At 35.9% G+C, this 20,475-nt stretch overlaps 1 protein-coding gene across 1 annotated transcript; it reads left to right on the top strand.

The window, feature by feature from the left end:
* Positions 1 to 1,781: 1,781 nt before the first annotated feature.
* Positions 1,782 to 19,728, top strand: LOC104597413 (NAP1-related protein 2). Its single transcript, XM_010258924.3, has 10 exons — positions 1,782 to 2,124; positions 2,901 to 3,023; positions 3,150 to 3,200; positions 3,419 to 3,490; positions 3,677 to 3,790; positions 3,875 to 3,936; positions 16,231 to 16,291; positions 16,452 to 16,508; positions 16,645 to 16,689; positions 19,225 to 19,728. The coding sequence occupies exons 1-10, from the start codon at positions 1,996 to 1,998 to the stop codon at positions 19,294 to 19,296; spliced, it is 786 nt and encodes a 261-aa protein (XP_010257226.1). The 5' UTR covers positions 1,782 to 1,995; the 3' UTR covers positions 19,297 to 19,728.
* The last annotated feature ends 747 nt before the right edge of the window (positions 19,729 to 20,475 follow it).

A 20,475-nucleotide genomic window follows, 5' to 3' on the forward strand; every position in this document is an offset into this window, starting at 1 on the left:
ATTTTCTAAACCAATTTGTATTGTTGTTGTTTGTTTTCAATCGAAGCAAACGCCTATACATTTTTGTTGGCGTTTGGGAGAAAACATCAGAGCAAACATTAAATGCTCTACAAACGGGGATATGCTTTTTAGATTTGTAAAACGGGGTTTATGTGAAATGTTGAAAGTAGCGGATATGTTTAAAAAAGAAGAAGAAAAAACTGAGAGAAAGTAGTGGATATGATTTCCTGAAGTGTACCGGGTAGAATGTATAACACAACTTGTGCTACACAAGCAAATAGTAATTACAAATACACCAAAACTAAAGCCCTGTTTGGTGCATTTTTTTGCGGGGTCTTTCGGCTGCTTATAAGTTGAGAAGACCGAAAATCGGTTTATTCGCGTTTGACACGCAAAAGATCTTGTTGCCAAAAGATGGGACGTCGAAAAAACGTGGTAAGCCCATTTTAGGCTGATTTCGGGAAGCTTCAAATGAAACTTTTCACATCTTTTGCGTTTTAATCTCGTGCGAAAAGACCCAAAACAACGCACAGAAATATGCGCATCTGCCAAACGGTCTTCGGGCTGCCCAGATCTTATGTCAAAAGCTCAATGCGTCTATTGACTATCAAGCTACGAGAAGATCTTCTCAAAAAAACTTGCCCAATGGGCTAAGGCAGTAGTGAGTATACACAATAATAATAATAAAGGAAAAACATGTTTACTAGTTATATTCAATGGATTTTTAGGCCCCGTTCGCTTTTTGGTAATTTACTTACCTGGGTAATTTACCCATGTTTTTTTATTTTCCATGCAAACAATATAATGACCATTTTAGTTATAAAAATCCATTATTATAAGGGGCATTTTGTCTCATTCAAATATTGATAATTTTCGCCTAAGGTGGAAAAATTATTTACCCACTTAGGAGATGTGTATCACTTATTGGGTAAGTGGTCATAGGAATATAAACTTTTCATTGTCCCCACATAAATCTGAAAAAAAAAAAGATTTTTGATTAATAATAATCAAAATCTCATTGACCAACTTTCACCATCTCAAAATCCAAGAAAAGAACACCCCTTGGTAAAATCTATTGTTGCCATGGTAGGGTTTAGCAGTGACATCAACCACCTCTCATGAATGACTGATGCATCCGTAAAGTTCGTTTACTCTGAAAGTAAATGTTTGTATTGAAGAAATCAATATGAAAATGTCTTCATTTCTCAAAACATAACTGTCAAAAAAATACAATTTCCCACTGTTTTACAATATAAAAATATATTGCAAACAAATTCCTATAAATCTGAACCAGAGTTAAATGTACCCATTTTGTGTTTCTATCGTAAACAAACGCAGCCAAGAAAAAAGATCTGAAGTTAAAATATACAAATAGAAGGACCAAGGCTGCAATGTCAACGTGTCAGATACCGGTGTGTATGGGTGTAAGGCTTTAAGCTGTTGATTGGTTTGCCAATTAGGGCTTGGAGTTTGAACTATATGTCTTGCTGATCGATAGGTAGTAGGAATTGCTGCCCCGCCTTGTGAAAAGAAAAGGAAAGAAAAATAAGGTAATTTACAAATTACAATTTCCCGTTACCGTAAAAAAAAGTCTCTCTCTCTCTTTCCCTCCGGGATCTTTGATCACGATCACGATGCAAGTTTTTACGATATCCTGTTTTTTCCGGTATCATAGTCGAACCCTTATTTTTAACGTGAATTAATAAAAATCAGGAGCGCTAGATCATACGTTTTGTCCCGAGGGCCCACACATAATCGAGAATTAAAGAGATCGATAATGTACGGAAAAAGGTCATCCGCATTGCATTATTACAATACCTTCACTTCGCCGGCTTGTCTGTCAGGAGGCCTTCAGGGTGGGTTCGTAAACCCTCACTACACTTCGTCGTCGTCGTCTTCTTCCGCTTTCCATTTGCGCTTTCTTGGTCTGACTTCTGATATTAGGGTTTTAGAAGATCAGAAGAACCTAGATTGCGTCTTTTGTAGGTCGTGAGGATGGGTGCGGACAAGGGGAAGAAATCAAAGGTTGCAGAGGGGGGAGAGGAGGAAGATTCAGATCACGTTGATGGAGAGCTTGTTCATTCCATCGAGAAGTTGCAGGAGATACAAGACGAGCTCGAGAAGGTAAACTCTTTTTTTTTTTTCTTAATGTCACCGTTTTCTTCATCTTCCTCCCTTTGGACTTTGAGCTTGATCTTCTATATATGTTTTGGTTGCTTACGCGAGAGGGTAATCATTTCTGGAATTCCAGTGAAGGACAGTACTTGTTTCCTCTCAGTGCGTAGATTCAAGAACGATTTATTATTATTGCTGCAGTTGTTGATGTTTTTTTTTTTTTTTTTTTTTTCTTTTTCTTATTTTTTCTAGTGGTTGTTATAGATATGGCTTATACTGCCGTTCTCATTGTTATTGAACCATTGGCGTCATTTTGTTTGTTTTACTACGCTATTTTCGTTTTCTTCTATTTCATTTCGAAACCGACGGCGGACAGCGTAAATGCATACCAATTTCTTTTCAGAGTGCAATTCTCCCCTCTCGACTCAAATTCGCACATTCAATTTCTGGCACGGGCACATTGTTGCCTTTATACTGTTGGTTTTGTGTGTGTGTTTTAAATTTCTATTCCTTGGTTGTTTCAATTTTAAATGAAGAGAGAGGCGTTCAATCATTATCGTTTTTGTTGTTTTGGGTTCAGTGAGAGAATGTAGTTTTTTTTTTTTTAATTATTCTTCTGTAAACGTAAGGCTTCAAGTTCTATTCGATTTTCATGTTCATATGTCTAGTTTACGTCATTAACAATCGACTAATCAAGTTACCAAATATTTTTGAAGAGATTTTGGTTTTATTTTCACCCGGAAAGTTGGAAGTTTTAGCATTAATTATGTCTTTTTTGGTGGTAGATCAATGAAGAAGCAAGTGACAAGGTTTTGGAGGTGGAACAGAAGTACAACGAGATACGGAGGCCTGTTTACAATAAGAGGAATGAGACCATTAAAACTATTCCTGACTTCTGGTTAACTGCTGTTAGTTATCCATCTTTCACAAACTTTGATTCTTATTTTATTACTGGAGTACTTAACTTTAACAAATATTTGATTACTGACTCTTTTGATCCAATCCAATTAACTTGTAAAGGTTTTTGTGTGCAGTTTTTGAGTCATCCTGCACTTGGTGATCTTTTGAGTGAGGAAGACCAGAAGGTTTGACTCTCCTTTCTTATATACATGAACTGTATCTAAAATCAGCAAGAATTTGTTCCCCATTCTTAATGCCCAATAACATTTTTCATTTCTTTGCTGTGTTTAGTTTCTGGAATTGAGTGGTGAAATGTTGTAGGAAGGATGTTATTAACATCCTTATTAGACTTTGAATGGGTTGTATGCTTGACTTCATGATAGCTCCTTCTTACTTGTTGTAGATTTTCAAGTTTCTAAATTCTCTGGACGTTGAGGACTTTAAGGATGTGAAATCGGGGTACTCCATTACCTTTGTGAGTTTCTTTCTCTTCTCTCATCTGATTTGTTTATGATGGCACTTGTAAATGGTATGGTTTTTCAGTTCTTTTTTTTCCTTTCCTTTCTTTTGGGATGATATTATTATGAAGATTGGTTTATGACTTTATTTCAATTCATGATTTTATTGAGTACTCAGTAAATCCTTTCCTTCTAATGCTCAGAGTTTCAATTCCAACCCTTACTTTGAAGATACAAAGCTCACAAAGGCTTTTACCTTCTTTGATGAAGGAACAACTAAGATAACTGGTACAACAATCAAGTGGAAGGAGGGCATGGTATGGGTGATTTTCCCATGTTACTTGTACACATCATTCACTTTCTTATACAAATCTCTGATTATATTTATTTTGCATTTGAAGGACATTGCAAATGGAAGTAATCATGAGAAAAAAGGAAGTAAACGCCTATTTGCTGAGGAAAGGTTGGTTTCTTCACCTAACCTATTTCACATATTTTTTTATCATACACACTGCAAATAGTCATGAATAGTAAACCTTCCACAGAAATGTGTTTATAACTAGTTCTGCATTGCTGTTGTTGTTGTTATTGTGATTGATGTTGCTTTCCCGATGAACAAATTGTGATACACAGAAACATATTTGTCAAAGTGACTAAGCAAGGCTAAGTGACCATATATTTATAGATTTATAAATCTATAAATCTATAAAATTTATAGATTTCTACACTTCCTAAACTATTTTTATAAGTTATATTTGCTTACTAGCAACACATCACTCTAAGAATCATCAATAAAATCTTTCATATAAGTGTAATTTTCATGTGAAAATATAAAAATTGAACATTTAAATTAAAAGAAATAAGCAATCAAGCAAGTGGCTGATAAAAAAAAAAACAATCAAGCAAGTGAAGTGAGAGTAACAAGTCTAACATGGCAACACTAAAAAAACTAATAATTTACTAATTTAGTTTAATAAAATCATACCTTTTGGATGATTGAGTGTTGACCTTCTTGAGTATCCTTTTTTCTACTACTTTGCCTTCAAAAAGAAAACAAATTAAAAGAATCAATCAATTAATAAGAATTCAACTTTGCCATTAACAAATGGAAGAAACACTACAACAAAAATAAAAAATTTCATAAGAATTCAATATCAATCCTTTAAGGATTAAAACACATACCTTGGTTGATGCTTGATAGTTTATGTAGGAACTAGGAAGTAGCCAATTAGGAAAAAATAAGATGAAAGTCATAAAACCAATAAAAAACAAAAAGCATAATACCATATAATGGAAAAGTATAAATCATTATTCATTTCGACAAGTCTACAAAAAAATAAATATGAAGTTTAAAACATTAAATATATCATAGACTATCTTTAAAGAAAACTTTGTATTCTCTAATTGGTTGGAGTGTCTAAGAAGTAAGAACCACCAACATCCTTAGCACCACAATCAACATCTTCATCCTTGTCATCATCATTGTCATTGTCATCATCATGATCATCTTCAACATCAATATTTTCTTCTTCATCTTCATTATCTTCCATATTTTTGTCCCACATCGAGTCTTCTTCTTCTTCAACAACAACGACATTTTTGCCTTTAACTTATCTTCCTGACTCACCTCTCCCACGACCACCCCCACCTCCACCTCCACCTCCACCTCTACATCTACCTCTACTTGCACCCACTTGCATTTCCACACCCATGTCCACTTCTCCTTGGCCTATTTGATCATTCAAGGATTTCAAATGCCCCTAACGCTTCATCAACTTGAGTCCATGTAAGATCACACCCTTCATAAACCAAGTCATTTGAGGGGTCTTTCCCAGTCAACCATTCACTAGTTTCATCTACGTCATCAAAGCAAATAGGGTCAAATTGCTTTGGATTTGCACGTCTTGTCGTAAATCTTCTCGGAGGCGTTGATTGTATTGAACAAATACAAGATCATTAGGCCTCTTTTGATCAAGCCTATTCCCCTTTTTTGTTTGAATCTACATTCACAACAAAATAAGAAAAATTATAAAAATAAGTATTTTTAACTTTCATAATTAATTTTATCGGAAAACCAACCATTACTTAGAACTTACATGCTCAAAAGTGCTCTAGTTGCGCTCACAAGTAGAAGAAGTGCATGTAAGGCCTAATATGCGTAATGAAATATGCCTAAGGTCTGGGGTGCAATGTCCATAGCTATGCCACCAATCAACTACAAAATAGAAAAAAATGAATTAAGACAATATAAATTTAAAATATTAGGAATAAAATATAAATATAAGTTTCAAGAAAAGAGAGCTTGTATTACTTGGTTGCTTTGTTTCACGTTGCCTAATTGCCAATTCTTTAGAGAAAGCCCCATGGGTGTGCTTATACTCTTCCAATTGATGAGAGATCTTGTCTTGAATTTCAATATTACTGGCCACTCTCTCAATGTAATCTAGAAAGCCCATTTCAAACTTTATAACCGATGCTTCATCTTGTGCTTTAGCCTTGTAATAAAGGGTTGGATTGAGGAAAAAACCAGCAAGGTGTAATAGATGTTGCATCATATTAGTTCAACACCTATCAAAAATGTCTAAAATGGGCTTATACTCCCTCTTTTTCCCACTAAAATTTTCTTTTATTTTCTCTTTTTCTCACTCCATTGCATGATAAAAATAACCCATTGCGGGTTTCTCATCACCATCAAAACTGTAAAACCTCTATAGTTGGTTGGGCAACCAAAAGAAAAACTTTTACATTTTTCCAAAACCCAATAGAAAGTACAATGCTTGATTCTCTTAGTCTGTCTGATTTGTTAGCCCATTTACTCTTGTTCCACACATCACTAATAAATAAAGCATGCAATAGCTCCTTGAAAGATTCAGGTGGGTTGGGTTAGGAGATCGACCAACAGTTTGGTTGATAGCTTAACAAAGCAAGGGGTTCAAAGAACATATATGTTTTGGGCACATTTGTAATTTTGTCCTGGGTCAGCTTCTATGCTGATTTCTTTTGCAACTTCTTGTTGTATCCTAAAGCATTTTAATTAAAGAAATTTTTTCAAAGTTATTGATAAAAATAAAAAAAAGGCTCCTCGAAAGTATACAAACTTTATAAAGTTAGAGAAGAGGTGGCAAACCTTGTAACTGCACATCGTACAAGATCTCTTCCATTTGTTTTTTTCATGTGTGCAAGAAGAAGAGGATGCCTATAAATAAAAGCAGTTACTTGTCTTGCCCTAGCAATACAATTCTTTGTAGACCTCAATTCTCCAATGTCTTCCAACTATACCTGGCAAAAAAGTTGACCTAACCTGCAAACCCAACCCAACCCAAAAAAACAGGGTTAGGGTCTCATATTCAGCTACTCGAATGTGAGAATGACCTGACCCAACCCAGAAAAACTGGGTTGGGTTGGGTCATGGGTCAACTTGTTGACCCAATTGTCAAGTTTAATTGGGACTATTTATGCATTATTAGAAGTTTCCACTCTTTAATTTTTTCTATTTAGTCTTTACTCTTTAAATTGTTAAATGTTCAAGTTTTTTTATTTTATATTTGGAATTTTAAGGTTATTTCCTTTAATTTTGGCATTTTTCATGTAGTTTTCTTTTTTTTTTTTTAATTTCAGTTATTTTTTGGGATGACTCGAATTGACCCATGGGTTAACTCTAACCTGAACATTTAGGGTTGGGGTCTAGCATTTGATAACCCAACTTGAAATCAACATGAAGTGTTTTGACCCAACCCGAACCCAATTGCTAGGTCTACTTCTAACATGAGGTCTAGACATTGAGCATCACAAGGAGTTCAAAATAAATTCTTCCTCTTCAATTCTAAAGGATCAATGACAACAACATAAGCAGAATCACATGTTCCTCCCCTATTTCTTCAACAACTTTATCAATCAACTCAAATAGGAAAGTTGCATTATGGACTTCATTTGATGCATCAACTGATTTTAGAAAAAAAGTCCCTTTAGGAGAATTCACCAAAAAATTGGTCAAAGATCTTTGCCTTTTATCAGTCCATCCATTAGACATGATGATATAATCATAAGTCTTCCAAGAAGCCGCATACTCCTTGTACAATTGCTTTGTTTTCTCAACCTCCCCTTTCAAGAGTGGCCCTCGTAGCTCATGGTAACTTGGAGGCTTTTATTTGGACCCAAATTGTGCGATTGCTTCAACCATAACTTCAAAACTTTTCAATTTCACCGTATTGAAAGGAACCCTGGCTTGATAAAACCACTTTGCACGTATTCATTTACTTTTTTCCTTGCTTCCTTCTTCAAATGACTTTCAATGCTTGTTTGAACCAATTGTCCTCTATGCCTCACTTCAACAACTTCTCTTGGACTTGGTCTCACAAAACTATCTATTGGTCCTTTGACATTTTCCTTCTTTTTTGGTGGAAAAGGGGAATTTGAAGTTGGAGTGCTTCTACCACTTGGAATGGAGACACCTACTTCTATGGGTTGATTACTTTGATTGTTGAAACTCCTTTCAGATATAATATGCTCCCATGCCCCATGATTATCTTCAATTGTAAAATCATCCAATGGTTTCTTCCTCTTATTCTTCTGCATGTATTCTAGCATCTCCTTGGCAATACTTGCAGTAGTTTTGGAACATTTAGTAGCATCCCCGTATCCGTAAATCAAATGTTGTTTTATCCTTTTTATTCCTCCTTTAACAATTTTACCACATAATAGCATGGAATTGCATTTTTATCTTCCAAATCATTGCAAAATGCATATTGCCATGTGGGGTACTTCGATTGAGCCTTATGCCTAGTACTACCAGTCTACCACTTCCCTCTTCAGTTGTCATTCTCTATTTCTATTAAAAAACCCAATCAGCAAATAAAACAAATTAGAAAACAAACAAAAATGTTATACTAGAAAATAATTAATCTATTTTATTCCTAAATTAAATAATGAGAAATATGAGTAAGAGAAAAAGACCAAGACCAAGGGCAAATCAGCAATGACAATAATTGATAAATTAATAAAAAACAAATAATAGTTTTTTTGATAAGTACACAAAAACAAATAAATAAATGTTAAATCAGAAATCAATTAATCTATTCAATAATTCAGTTATTCAGTTAAAAATAGAAATTAAATAAACATTTCAAGCAAGCAAGTTTCAGCTACATGATATAATCAAATTTCATTCAGCTATTCATATATTTCCTAAGTATGCAAGCAAGCAGTAATGCAAATCAGCAAATGCAATATACAAATAGAAATTAAATAAAAAAAAATTTCAGCCATATAATCAAATTTCAGACTTTCAGTTCAGCCATATATTAATGATATAAAAAAAATGCTTGAAAAAAAATAAAAGAGTACAAAACAGTGGATGTAGTCGCTAATTTATTCAACGAGAAGAAGAAAAGAAGAAGAATTGAAGAGTGGGGTTCGACTGTTAAAAAAATGTGGGGCATAGCTCCTGTTTTTATTTGAAAACTGAGAACAATTAGTGGACTGTGGAGGAAGGGAGGAGAGGAAGACTGAAAACTGTGAACAATGAGTGGAGGAAGGGAGGAGTATGAGCCCCTGTGTTTTTGAAAAAAAAGCAAAAAATGACTGAGAACAATCGGACTGAAATCTGAAGAAGAAGAATAAAACAACCAATAAAAACCCTTCTGCAATTGAGCAAAAACCCTTCTGCAAGACGAAACAAAAGCTTATTAGTTTGTAACTTTGTATTCTATTGTCTTAATAATAAAATGATTACATATAACCAGTTCTATTTTAAAAGAATAAAATAACCAATAAAAATAGCAAAATAATAAATATAAAAAAATAATTTCTTTTATGTATAAGGCGCCCGCCTAGTATACAAAATCAATGGCGTTTGGGTGAGGTGACCATGGGAAACTGCTTTGTTGCCTAGGTGACGCCTAGGAGGTGCCCGCCTTGACAACTTTGCACAGAAAGCAACGTTGCTAGATTAATTCATTGTTTTGAATATCATATTCGAGTTAAGGTTCTGTACTTTACATGGGCAATTCAATTTCAATCTGGATTAATGTTGTAGGAAGCAATATTGTGAGATTAAACTATTATATTTATTTGAAAGGATGGTTTTTTAAGTTAAGAACTCTTTAATGAACTAGGAACTAAAGAGAGAAGAACTAGAATTTATAAAATTGTAAAGATGAGAGAAAGAATAGCAGAGATTTAAATCATATCAAGTGCATCAAAGAGGAACATAAAACCTCGGTAAAAGATTAGGAAGTCAAGGAAAGATCGAACGGCTATTATAACAAATTACTAAATGAAGATCATAGAGAGAGTACTAGAGGGGGAAGGATTAATAATTCTAATATTGCTAAAGTTGATAGCAACCTTCATAAAGTTAGAGATTTCTTAGTGAAGGACATTTTGAAAGAAGGGAAAGACGTTTGGGCTTGACGGTATACTAATAGAAATTTGGAAAAGTATGGAGAGGTATAGCGACAAGCTTCCTCCTTTGTAATTTGTAGGGGTTTTCCCCTGCTTTGTACATCTTCTCATGTACCTCTTCTTCATTTAATGAATTCTGGTTAAATTTTCTCAAAAAAAATGGAGAGGTAGGCCTATTATGGCTAACTAAACTATTTAATAAGATTATGAAAGTAAAGAAGATGCTAGATGGTTAGAGAAAGAGCACTATGGTTCCTATATTTAAAAACAAAGGTGATATATAGAGTTCTAATAGTTATCATGGGATTAAACTCATGAGTCATGCTATGAAACTTTGGGAGGGAATAATTGGCCAGGGGTTATGACACAAGGCAAGTAAGTTACAAAGTCAATTTATTTTTATGTTAGGTAGATCAGCCATGGAAGCAATCTTTTTATTGAGATGATTGATGAAAATGTTTTAAGAGTGAAACAGAGATTTTCATCAGTGACTAGGCGCATAGGCGAGGTTCATTTCAAGGTATGTGCTTGAGTGCCTCACCTAGCCTAGGTGCAACACCTTTAAAAAGGCACACCAAGTGTGTGTCCTTTGCCTTGGTTAAAATTTGTGCTTTTTTACTTTTTTTTTAAAGCATGGTGGTTGGGCTGGGGGCTTACCCCCGAACCCCTAACCAAGCCCTTTTGGGCAAGCCCAAACACGTCTATGCTAGGGTAATGAATTCTTAAATCATACATAAAAGATTTGCTTGCTCTCTAGTGCCTTGAGAGCCCCCCCCCCCTTTTACCAATGTTGTTCATCTTGATTAATACTACAAGACATTTTTAAAAGATAAAGAATTATTATTAACATTAAAAAGCAACCTTTTATGTATGAATTAAGAATTCAAGACCCTAGCATAGACATGTTTGGGCTTGCCTCAAGGGGCTCAATACAAAGTGTCTTGTGGAATTAAAGTAATGTAATTGGGAAGAAATAAAGAGATTGGAAGTTCCACACGCTTGAATTGTTGATTCTTGAATATGTTTTTATGTATTTTAATCTGAGCTAATAGGCTTTTTAAAACATTTAGTTTAAAACTTAAGTATGCATCTTTAATTAATACAACTACAAGGGTGAACAAAAAAGTAGAGATCTGTGATCAATATTTATTAATCTCGAGGGAGATTTGTTCGGTGGTTTGAAGGAGGAAGGAGATGAACAGTGTTTCTGCTCCTATTTGATATTTTTTTTAAAAAAAGTTAGCCTATTTTAATAATTATGCTAAAAACATTATTTTTATTGGTATTAGGGCCCAAAAGTTGCCCTTATCGGCTACAATCCCTTTTTTCCCCTGTAATGCATCGCAGGAGCAGCTTGACTATCTAATGGCCATTCTTTGGTGGTTTGAAGTGGTATTGGGGTTACACTTGAATGTGCATAAAAGTGAGCTGGTAGCAGTTGGAGAGGTGCAAGAGTTGCAGTCTTGGGCTGATTACTGGGGCTTTAAAATGAGTAAGTTTCCTTTAAAGTATATGGGAACGCCTTTAGTGGCTAAATGCAACTCAAAGTCTATTTGGGAGCCTATTGTGGAGAGGATTGAGAAGAGTATGGCTAGCTAGAAAGCAAGGTACCTTTCAAAGGGAGGTAAGCTCACACTAGTTAAGAGTGTTCTTTCTTCCCTTACTGTTTACTTGCTGTCTCTTTACTCCATTCCAGCAGGGATGGCTGCTAAGATTGAGAGAAAAATGAGAGTTTTTTTGGAAGGGTGGAAGGAGAGTAAGAATTTTCATTTAGTAAATTGGGGAAATGTGTGCAAACAAAAAAAGAATGGAGGTCTGGGAATAAGAAGGATTCGGGAACTAAATCTAACCTTACTAGGCAAATGGTTTTGGAGGTTTGGTCAGCAAGGGAGCAGCTTGTGGGAGAGAGTTATAGAAGCAAAATATGGCACAAGAAATGAAGGTTGGGACCCAGGAGAAGCAAATCAGTCTTATGGTTGTTCAGTTTGGAAGGGAATAAAACAAGTTATATAGTTATTTCAGCAAGGAAACCAAGTTTGTAGTGGGTAGGGGCTCTAGAGTCTACTTCTGTCTGGATTGCTAGTGTGGTAACAGCAAGCTAAAGGATGACTTTCCAGAGCTTTTTGCAGCTGCGGTGAATAAGGGGGCAAAAGTGGCTGAGTATGTCCGGTCTCATGATGGGGAGCTTGTGTGGGATCCTCTTTTCAGAAGAGCATTAAATGACTGGGAGATTGCTCCTTTTGGAAGGCTTCTACAGAGGCTAATATAACACTCAAATTGACCTCAATGCAGCAGACGAAAGGGTGTTGTTAGCAGATAGCAAAGGTCAGTTCTCGGTGAAATCTTTTAAATAAATTGACTCAAGAAGAAGAGCAGGATTTCCTATGCATGTAATTTGGTGCAAATACATTCCTTCAAAAGTATCCTTCTTTGTTTGGACTGCCTATCTGAACAATATCCCTACAAGAGATAACTTGAGTAGGAGAGGATTGTTGATTGAGACTCCTACCTATATGCTACAGGGCTGAAGAGTCAGGTGACCACCTTTTACTGCACTGCAGTTTCTCTTACAATATCTGGGTAAGGATTTTAAAGATGTTTGCATTAAGTTGTAGCTGCCCATCAACAATGGATGCTTTTGTGAAGAGATGGAGGATACAAGGCCTAAGTAAGAAAGGGAAGATTTTGTGGAACTTGATTTCAGGTGCAGTTTTCTGGTTGATTTGGCAAGAAAGAAACTCAAGGATGTTCCAAAACAAAAGCTGTCAAGAGGATAGAGTGTGGCAGAGAATTGTGGGGAAACTGTACTCTTGGTCTGCGGTACAGCTGAATATTCAAGGTTCCTTCTATAGGTCCCTTTTTGATTTTGAAAGTCTGTTTGTAATGCTTCATGGGATAGTGCTCTGGTTGTTTTTATGTATTCTCTTTTGTACAGCCTCTGGTTGTTGATCTTTATATTTGTATTGTCACGGGGTGACCTGTTCAGCTGGATGGTTGAACCACTGACCCAGAAACCGGAGGCAAAACGGTTCTGTTTCTGGGTCGCTTTTTAAAACATTAACAAAAGAAGAGGAAAGATAATGTAGAGAGTCACCAGAGTAGCAATCTTATGGACAGTTTGGGAGGAAAGGTACATCATGCTTTTTAAAGAAAGTTTAGAACATTGAATGCTATTCTTGGAAATATTACTTGAAGGTAATTCTTAGGGTCAAGATGTAGGATATTTTCAAAAGCTTTTTGGTGTATCATATGGTGAGAAATTGAGGAGTGGTGGCTGCCTCTTCCACACTGAAGATTTGGGTTCACCCACCAAACAGGGTAAAGTTGAGCCCTGAGGGAAGCTCACTTGGCAACCTGGGTCCCTCTGATATTGGGGGCGTTTTGAGGGATGGTTATGGGACAACCGTGACATTCTTCTCGCTCTTGGGCCCAATATGGTAGTGTGGTTCTCTTAGAGTAGAAGTATTAGCTCAATTGCAAGGATTGGAACTTGCTAAGCATTTAAACCTCAAACAAGTGGGGGTGGAAGGTGATTCAATGTTGGTAGTGGGATGAATGAATAATAACAGTCAAGGGGTTTGGATTTACAGGCAGGCCTTAAGGGAAATCAGAAATATAGCAATAGAGGTGGAGGGTTCCTTCAGATGGACTAGTAGATCAGCTAATAGATTGGCAGGTTCTCTAGCCAAACTTGGGGTATTGACACAACATCTGCTTTAGGCTTGTTTGTGAGTTTAAGATGCTAGGGGTTGTCTCCATGGGAAATGAAAGATGTACCTACTTGTTTACCTTTTAACTAATCTCAATAAAAAAATGCAAGGTGCCAACCAGCTGGTTGGTAAGGTCTCGTGCTGGTCGTAGCGGAGACTTGGGATTGAATCCTGCCTGCACTTGGGTTGGGGGATGGGCTACCCCCCGATGTGTAGCCCTTCAGAACATTTAAAAAAAATCTCAATAAAAAATATTTCTTTTACTGTTCAAAAAATATATGCAATGTAAATTTAACAATAAAATGAATAGAAATCAGGAGAACTTGGGATTGGGGACCAAGAAATATCTCAATGTCTTTTCTTACCTTGGTTTGGTAATCCTGAATAAGGGAAATATCTCAGAGAAGTTATCTGGTTTAGGGGAAAATAACATAGATGAAGAGAAGTTATCTGGGGAAAAGGAGGAGATCTCAGTGGAAGATAACTCTGATGAGGAGCAGGAGGGCAGAGATGATGGACAGAGTTAGAGAGTTAAAGAAGAAAGTAGATGTGGACAAGGTAGTGGAAAATGCAGTTCAAGTAAACAAGACTCTAGGTTTGGTGGTGTTGGGAGGAGAAGAAATGACAAGGAAGCTGTTCAAGGAATTGGAGGAAAGGTATCTGTTGAGTAACGAAAGATCTGGAGAAGGTTCCTAAGGGATTTGCTAGCGCATGGGCCTTACTGTGGCTAGGTCTATTAAAAGATTTGGGTTTCATTTGGATTCAGGGTTTTGCTTTGCTATTCTGATCTATTTAAAGGTTTTGAGTATTTTTTTTTCTGTAACTAGTTTCCAGGGTTGGCTGACCCCGGTACTGTCACTTGGAACTTTAAGGATATTTTAAAAAAGGTTAAATGGCTATTGAGGGGTATGACAGTTAGAGTTCAGTGGCTGGGTAGATCGGCTAATGCCTTGGCTGATTATTATGCTAAACAAGGGGCTACTCGGGTTTCCTTGTATTGGGCTTCATTGTAATTTTCTTTTTCCTTTGTTATGTTCTTTAACTAAAGGGTTGATGGTTTCTTCCATCTCCCCTCTTTAAAGGGGAGGTAGCATCTCGTGCCTCTCCCTAAGTTGTTAGCGGGTTCTTATTAGTTGTTCTATCTTTGACTTTGATTTAATAAATCTGAATATCCACTGATAAAAAAAAAACTAGTTTCCAGGGTTGAAGGGTTGTGGGCTGGTGGGCTTTGGGTGTTGGTTGCGGGGTGATATCTTGTCACCTGCTTGTGTATATCTCTTCTCTCTTCTCTCTCTCTCTCTCTCTCTCTCCTCTTTTTTAATAAAAGTTTTTCTTTTTTATTTATTACCAAAAAAATAAGGGAAAGATTGCCAGATTGAGAAGGATGTTGCCTATAGAATTAGAGTAGAATGGGCAAAATGGAGGGGTGAATTCAGAGTCTTATGTGATGGGAGAATACCATTAAAGTTAAAAGGAAAAATTTATAAATTCATAAAAAAGGAAAATTTTATAAAACAGTTTTTAAGGCAAGCAATGTGCTATGGAGCAAAGTGTCCATAAAATGAGTGTAGAAGAAATGTGAATGTTGAGATCAATGAGTGAATTAACTACAAAGGACAGGGTCTGAAATGAACTTATCTAGGAGAACCTAAGAGTAGCTCCAATAGGTGATAAAATGAGGGAAAATAGATTAAGATGGTTTTGGCATGTGCAAACAAGAAACATCCACAGCATCAATAAGAACTGATTTGTTACAGGTTGAGAGTGCTAGAATCGCCAAGGGAAGACCAAAATAGACATGGGTTGAAGTAGTGAGAAATGACTTAAGGGCCCATTGTTTAACAATGGATGTCACATTCAATAGAAGAGAATGATGGAACATGATTCATGTAGCTGATCCCATGTAGTTGGGACAAGGCTTAGATAATGATGGTGATGGTTTTCAAGTTAAGGCTCTGTAATTAGCCTTAGCAATGCTATCAAATGGATTAATCGTGAACATTATTGGGTGGCAAGTATGTCAGTTCTTTACACATTTATTTTTCTGTATACAGGAGTCTATTATCTTATCCAATCTAACAGTGACATGTAATCTGTGCGTGTGCATGCATTTTGGCCTCAGTACTAGAATTATGTTTTTTTTTTTTTTGATAGATCAGTACCCGAATTCTGTTGAAGATCTCTAATCCAGTTTAACCATTAAAAAAAAAGATCTCTTGTCCAGTTTTGTGTCTTGAGTTTCACATGTGCAAGATCAAGATCCAGCAGATAATTGTTTTTTTTTGGTCATATTTGAGCATAGATGGTGTTCATATGTTTTTTATGTTTTTCAGAGCTATGGAAATATGGATTACATGAACACTTGCTCTTCCCTTTTAATGAATTGTGCGTGATTCACTAATTTGAAGCTCTCACCATTTTCTATATGCTTTTCTATTTGTTACATGATCTTTCTGAATTTGAAGGGAAAAAAAGGCTTATGTAGTCTTAGGTGTATTCCATTTGAGTATTTTGATCTAAAAATACATGTATAAGTGATACTTAATATATACATAAGTGACTAAAGACATTCATTGCCCAAAATGTTATATACATACCTGCGCATACTTGGCCCCACATTCTCAAATTGATTCTCTTATATGCAGTTTCTTTAGTTGGTTCAGTGAAACTCAACAGAAAGATATTACAGAGGTGATTCATGATGAGGTAAATTCTGTATTTTTTCATCGGCTATTGCAAGATTTGCAATATTCTTTGTATAGACTCTGCCCAATATCATATTAACAACAAAAATAATGCTCATCTATGCTTCTCTGTCATTGAAATAATACTGTGTTATTTAACTCTCACTACTTTGAAATTGTAGGTGGCAGAGATAATCAAGGAGGATTTATGGCCTAACCCTCTCAAATATTTTAACAATGTAACTCTCTTCCCATTTTCATTTGGTTTCAAGGATGGACATATCCATGATGATTGTGTTGGTGTATGATTTTATTCCTTCTGCTGCTTTCCTTGTACTATTTCTTCTGAGTTGATTAATGATCTTTTTGGTGCAGGAGGCTGATGAAGAAGACTTTGAGGGAGATGAAGATGATGAAGATGTAAGTTAAGATGGTATTTGATATTTCTTCATCATATAGGTGTTTTATATAATATGTTTCTGTCCAGCAAAAACTAGTAATCTAATTTCTTATATTTTATGCTGCCTTCACTGGCTTACAAAAAGGATGTGTATTGTTTTATTTTATTTAGATAATGTAAACAATGGAATGTTGCTAAAGTAAATAGTAAGTATACTAGGCATAGTTTCTCCATAAACCCACATTTTCAGATTAATGATTATCAACACATTACTTTGAATTCATCATTATTCTTAGATAGCAGATCTTTCTTTACATATATCTCTGTTTTTGTTCATTTTCAATGAGCAAGAAAGTAATTTTGTTCCTTGTCTTGGCAACTTTTTTTTATTACGTAGTTTCTGTATGTACTGAGAGTGTTGGTCTCGGCATTAATTATAAAAGAGCTCGGAAGAGGCTAAAAATGACGTGAACTGAAGTAGTGAGGTGATATTGTGCTTGATAGAGTGTGATAGTGGAATGGGGTTCATGTAACAAAAACTAAGGGGGTCTTTTATGTATGATTTTCATTTTCAAAATAGAAATCTGCCACATCAGCAAAATACAATTTGGTTGATGTGGAATTTATTTTTATTTTACAAATAAATATCATACATATTGATTAACACCCCCTAGATGGTTAGAGTATATCTTAGTTGAGTATACACAATAGGATTCAGAACCATTTTTTATTTATTTTAATGTTTACACCTTGTTGTTCATTAGGCATCCTATGTCTGAGTAGTTTTTAAGTTTGTTTTTTGTTCATATTACATTTTGGGGCATCGTTTTTGGCATTTATTAGAGGCTATTCATAGCCTTTCAGCCTCTTCTTTGCAAAGAAACTCTTCTCTTTTGCTAGTAGCCCTTCTTTGATTAGTTGAGGATGGGGTTTTCTGATAGAATTGGTTATTAAGGTTGTACTCTTTCGAAGATATTTCTTTTGATCTTTTGGAGATTTGGAAAGGAAACTTGTTCTTTTAATCAATAAGTTTGGAAAGGAAACTTTTCACATTTACTGAAAAAAAACTTTTTACGTTTTGAACTTTTGATAATGTCTAGATTTTGGAGGGTAGTGCCCTCCTGGGTTGTGCCAAGTTAAAGTTATTCCATTTTTTGGTAATAAATAAAAAATAAAAATTTATTAATAGTTGAAGAAGGTACACTTGAGGGTAATGAGAGATCACAACAGCTACAAAATAGTACATGAAGTAGGAAACCAAAGAAGAAAATGACAAAACAATAGCCAAGAAAAGGACTATGATTGTAAACCAACTCAAGGATATTCCAAAAACCAGTGCTGACATCTTTTGAAACCTCCTCAAACTCTGGAAGAACGAGAACCCAATCCATGATCTTTTTCCCACAAAGAAGAGTGTATGGTCCCTGAACGAAATTCATCTTCGAAGATTATTCTCCTATTTCTTTGTTTCCATACTTTCCAACAAACAGCAAAAGGAATGCAGTTCCATAGGTGCTTGTGTTCAAGGAAGCTAAGTATATTTGTGTGCCTAATGTTAATATAGGGAAGGTGATTCTCATCTTGAACGCTGTATATTCATATTTACCTTTAGAGTCTGAACTCTGAACCTTGGAATGTTCATAGAATTCTCATAAGCAGTTTAGAAGCTTTTGACAAAGGACATGTATTCGACAAAGTGGATTTGGTGAAACAGGATTTCTGTAGGTGGGCCCATGTAGTTGGATAAGTCTCTATTGAGTTTAATTTAGTAACAAGAATATTAATATATATTCTAATCAATGGGGAAGGGATTAATTATTTGTATGCCACCCATCCCCATCCCTTCAAATGCTCAATTGACAAGATTCTAGGGAGTTTTAGCTTTATCGTTGAAAGCACTTTTGTTCCATCTGACTGAATTTTGGCAATGAGCAGCAGGGAAGAGAAAAAAGAAACACCGAAAAAAGATGGGTAAATTACATGGGCACTAATTGTATGAATGGCAATGTTTGTAAAGCTAGAAGCACAACTAAAGCACATTGGGCTCCTAAAGCATGAGGCATAAGGCAAGGTGTTTGTACCTGTAAAAATGAAGCATGCTATTTTTGGGGAAAAGAAACAATAAACGTTTTAAAGAATATGTCAATCCAAATTCTGAATGGAATAAACCAACTAGTCCTTGTAAAATCACGCCCTGCATAGGCTAAATTGTTTAACTTTTTATTGATAAATGCTAAATTGTTTGAGCATCATAAGTACAACCTAGAATGACTTCATCAATTGCAGGGCTGTGATGGGGTCCTGACTTCATCAGTCCTAACTATTTACTTCTCTAGTTGAATCCTTAGTTGATTACCTTGTACAAGTACCACCGTTAGATGGACTATCTGCATTAAGAGGACTGTGTCCTATCATGCATTGGCTTCAACTGCAGAGCTTTCTTGAAGTTGAAATTCTTATCTAATGAATGGACTCTGGCAACTTAACATAGTTATGCACTGGTTTGAGATTTGAGATTTACCATTGTTTGTTTCTTCCTTGATTGTACTTGTCAGGGAAAGGGCATGGATGGCTTTGAAGAGGAAGATGATGATGACGAAGAAGGTGATGAGGAGGATGACAGTTAAACTCGTCCTGCTAGGGTTTGGAAGGTCTACATTTTGGCCATCAATGCTTTGGTCTTGGCTCTCGGAAGCAAAGTCCCTGATGGCTGCAGAGAGAGCCAGAAACAGGAGCTGACGACTCTTTTAAAACTGTTTTGGCGGTAGCAATGATCTGTTTTGGTTACTAGATGACTGCTACCTTGGTGGTTTAGAAATGCATGCCTTGTTTGTTTTCTTTCTTTCTTTCTTTCTTTTTTTTTTTGGGGGGGGGGGGGCTTTTCCTTCTTTCATTGTGCCTTGCGGTCTTTCTTCCTAAATTCAGGGGGTTTGAAGTGACGAGTATATATATTGGGTCATATTAACTAACATTTGTCCAGGGCACTTGCGGAAGCATATGCTCTTTGTGAACACATTATTTCGTGATAAATATAAGGCGGCTTAATTAATCGATGGAAATATGGAAACTATTTTTGGTTATTGCAATTTTCAGGGCTTGTGGTGTATGACGCACTTTTCCAGTAACAGAATTTTTCACTGCTAGCAGCCTAGCATGAGCTCTGCTCATACCATACCAAGAGTATGGTTATGGATGGATTATCAGGAGATTGGTGTGGGTTGAAGAGGATTGGCCTTGCAACTTGGGTGGATGTGAGCCAGTCTAAGGTGTTCGAAGTCTGGAACTGCATGAAGTGTAATAGGGATGAGCATGGGTCGGTTCAATTCAGTTCCAAGGCAGAACTTGGAATTTTTCTTGTAGGGGTTGGTTCTAGGTTTTTGGAACAAAACCTATTCTGTCTATATCGGATCCAAGGTTGGTTTTGACCCTAGTGGTGTTAGGGTGTCCTGTTCTTTCTTTATTTAAAAATAAGGAACCTTTCTTGAAAATAATTAAAACATTCTACAACATTTAGAATCTAATGCTGGATAGTGGAGACTTGGGAATGAATCTTGCTACCACAGGATTGGGAGATGATGGGCTACCTGCCTACCTCCCTGTTCTGTAGCCCAATGAATAAAAAAAGGGTAAATTACAAAGAACCCCTCTATACTATGGGGTCTATGACACCCCCCTGTATTTTGTTTTGCGACAAAGACCCCCTTGTATTATGACCGTAAGACAAAGACCCCTTTCCGTTAGCCTTTCATTGAAGTCCACCGTTATAATATTTTTTAATTCTCATACTACCCTTGTAATAAATAATT

The sequence above is a fragment of the Nelumbo nucifera genome, chromosome 3 (assembly GCF_055504915.1).
Source record: "Nelumbo nucifera cultivar China Antique chromosome 3, China Antique-T2T, whole genome shotgun sequence".
NCBI classification, from domain to species: Eukaryota; Viridiplantae; Streptophyta; class Magnoliopsida; order Proteales; family Nelumbonaceae; genus Nelumbo; species Nelumbo nucifera.

What these genes read in the sequence shown, in the direction of transcription:
- LOC104597413 (XM_010258924.3), top strand. Translation starts at nt 1,996, where the DNA reads ATGGGTGCGGACAAGGGGAAGAAATCAAAGGTTGCAGAGGGGGGAGAG. An exon ending in CGCCTATTTGCTGAGGAAAG is followed by an intron (nt 3,937 to 16,230) that starts GTTGGTTTCTTC and finishes TCTTATATGCAG; the next exon opens with TTTCTTTAGTTGGTTCAGTG. An exon ending in CTCTCAAATATTTTAACAAT is followed by an intron (nt 16,509 to 16,644) that starts GTAACTCTCTTC and finishes TTTTTGGTGCAG; the next exon opens with GAGGCTGATGAAGAAGACTT.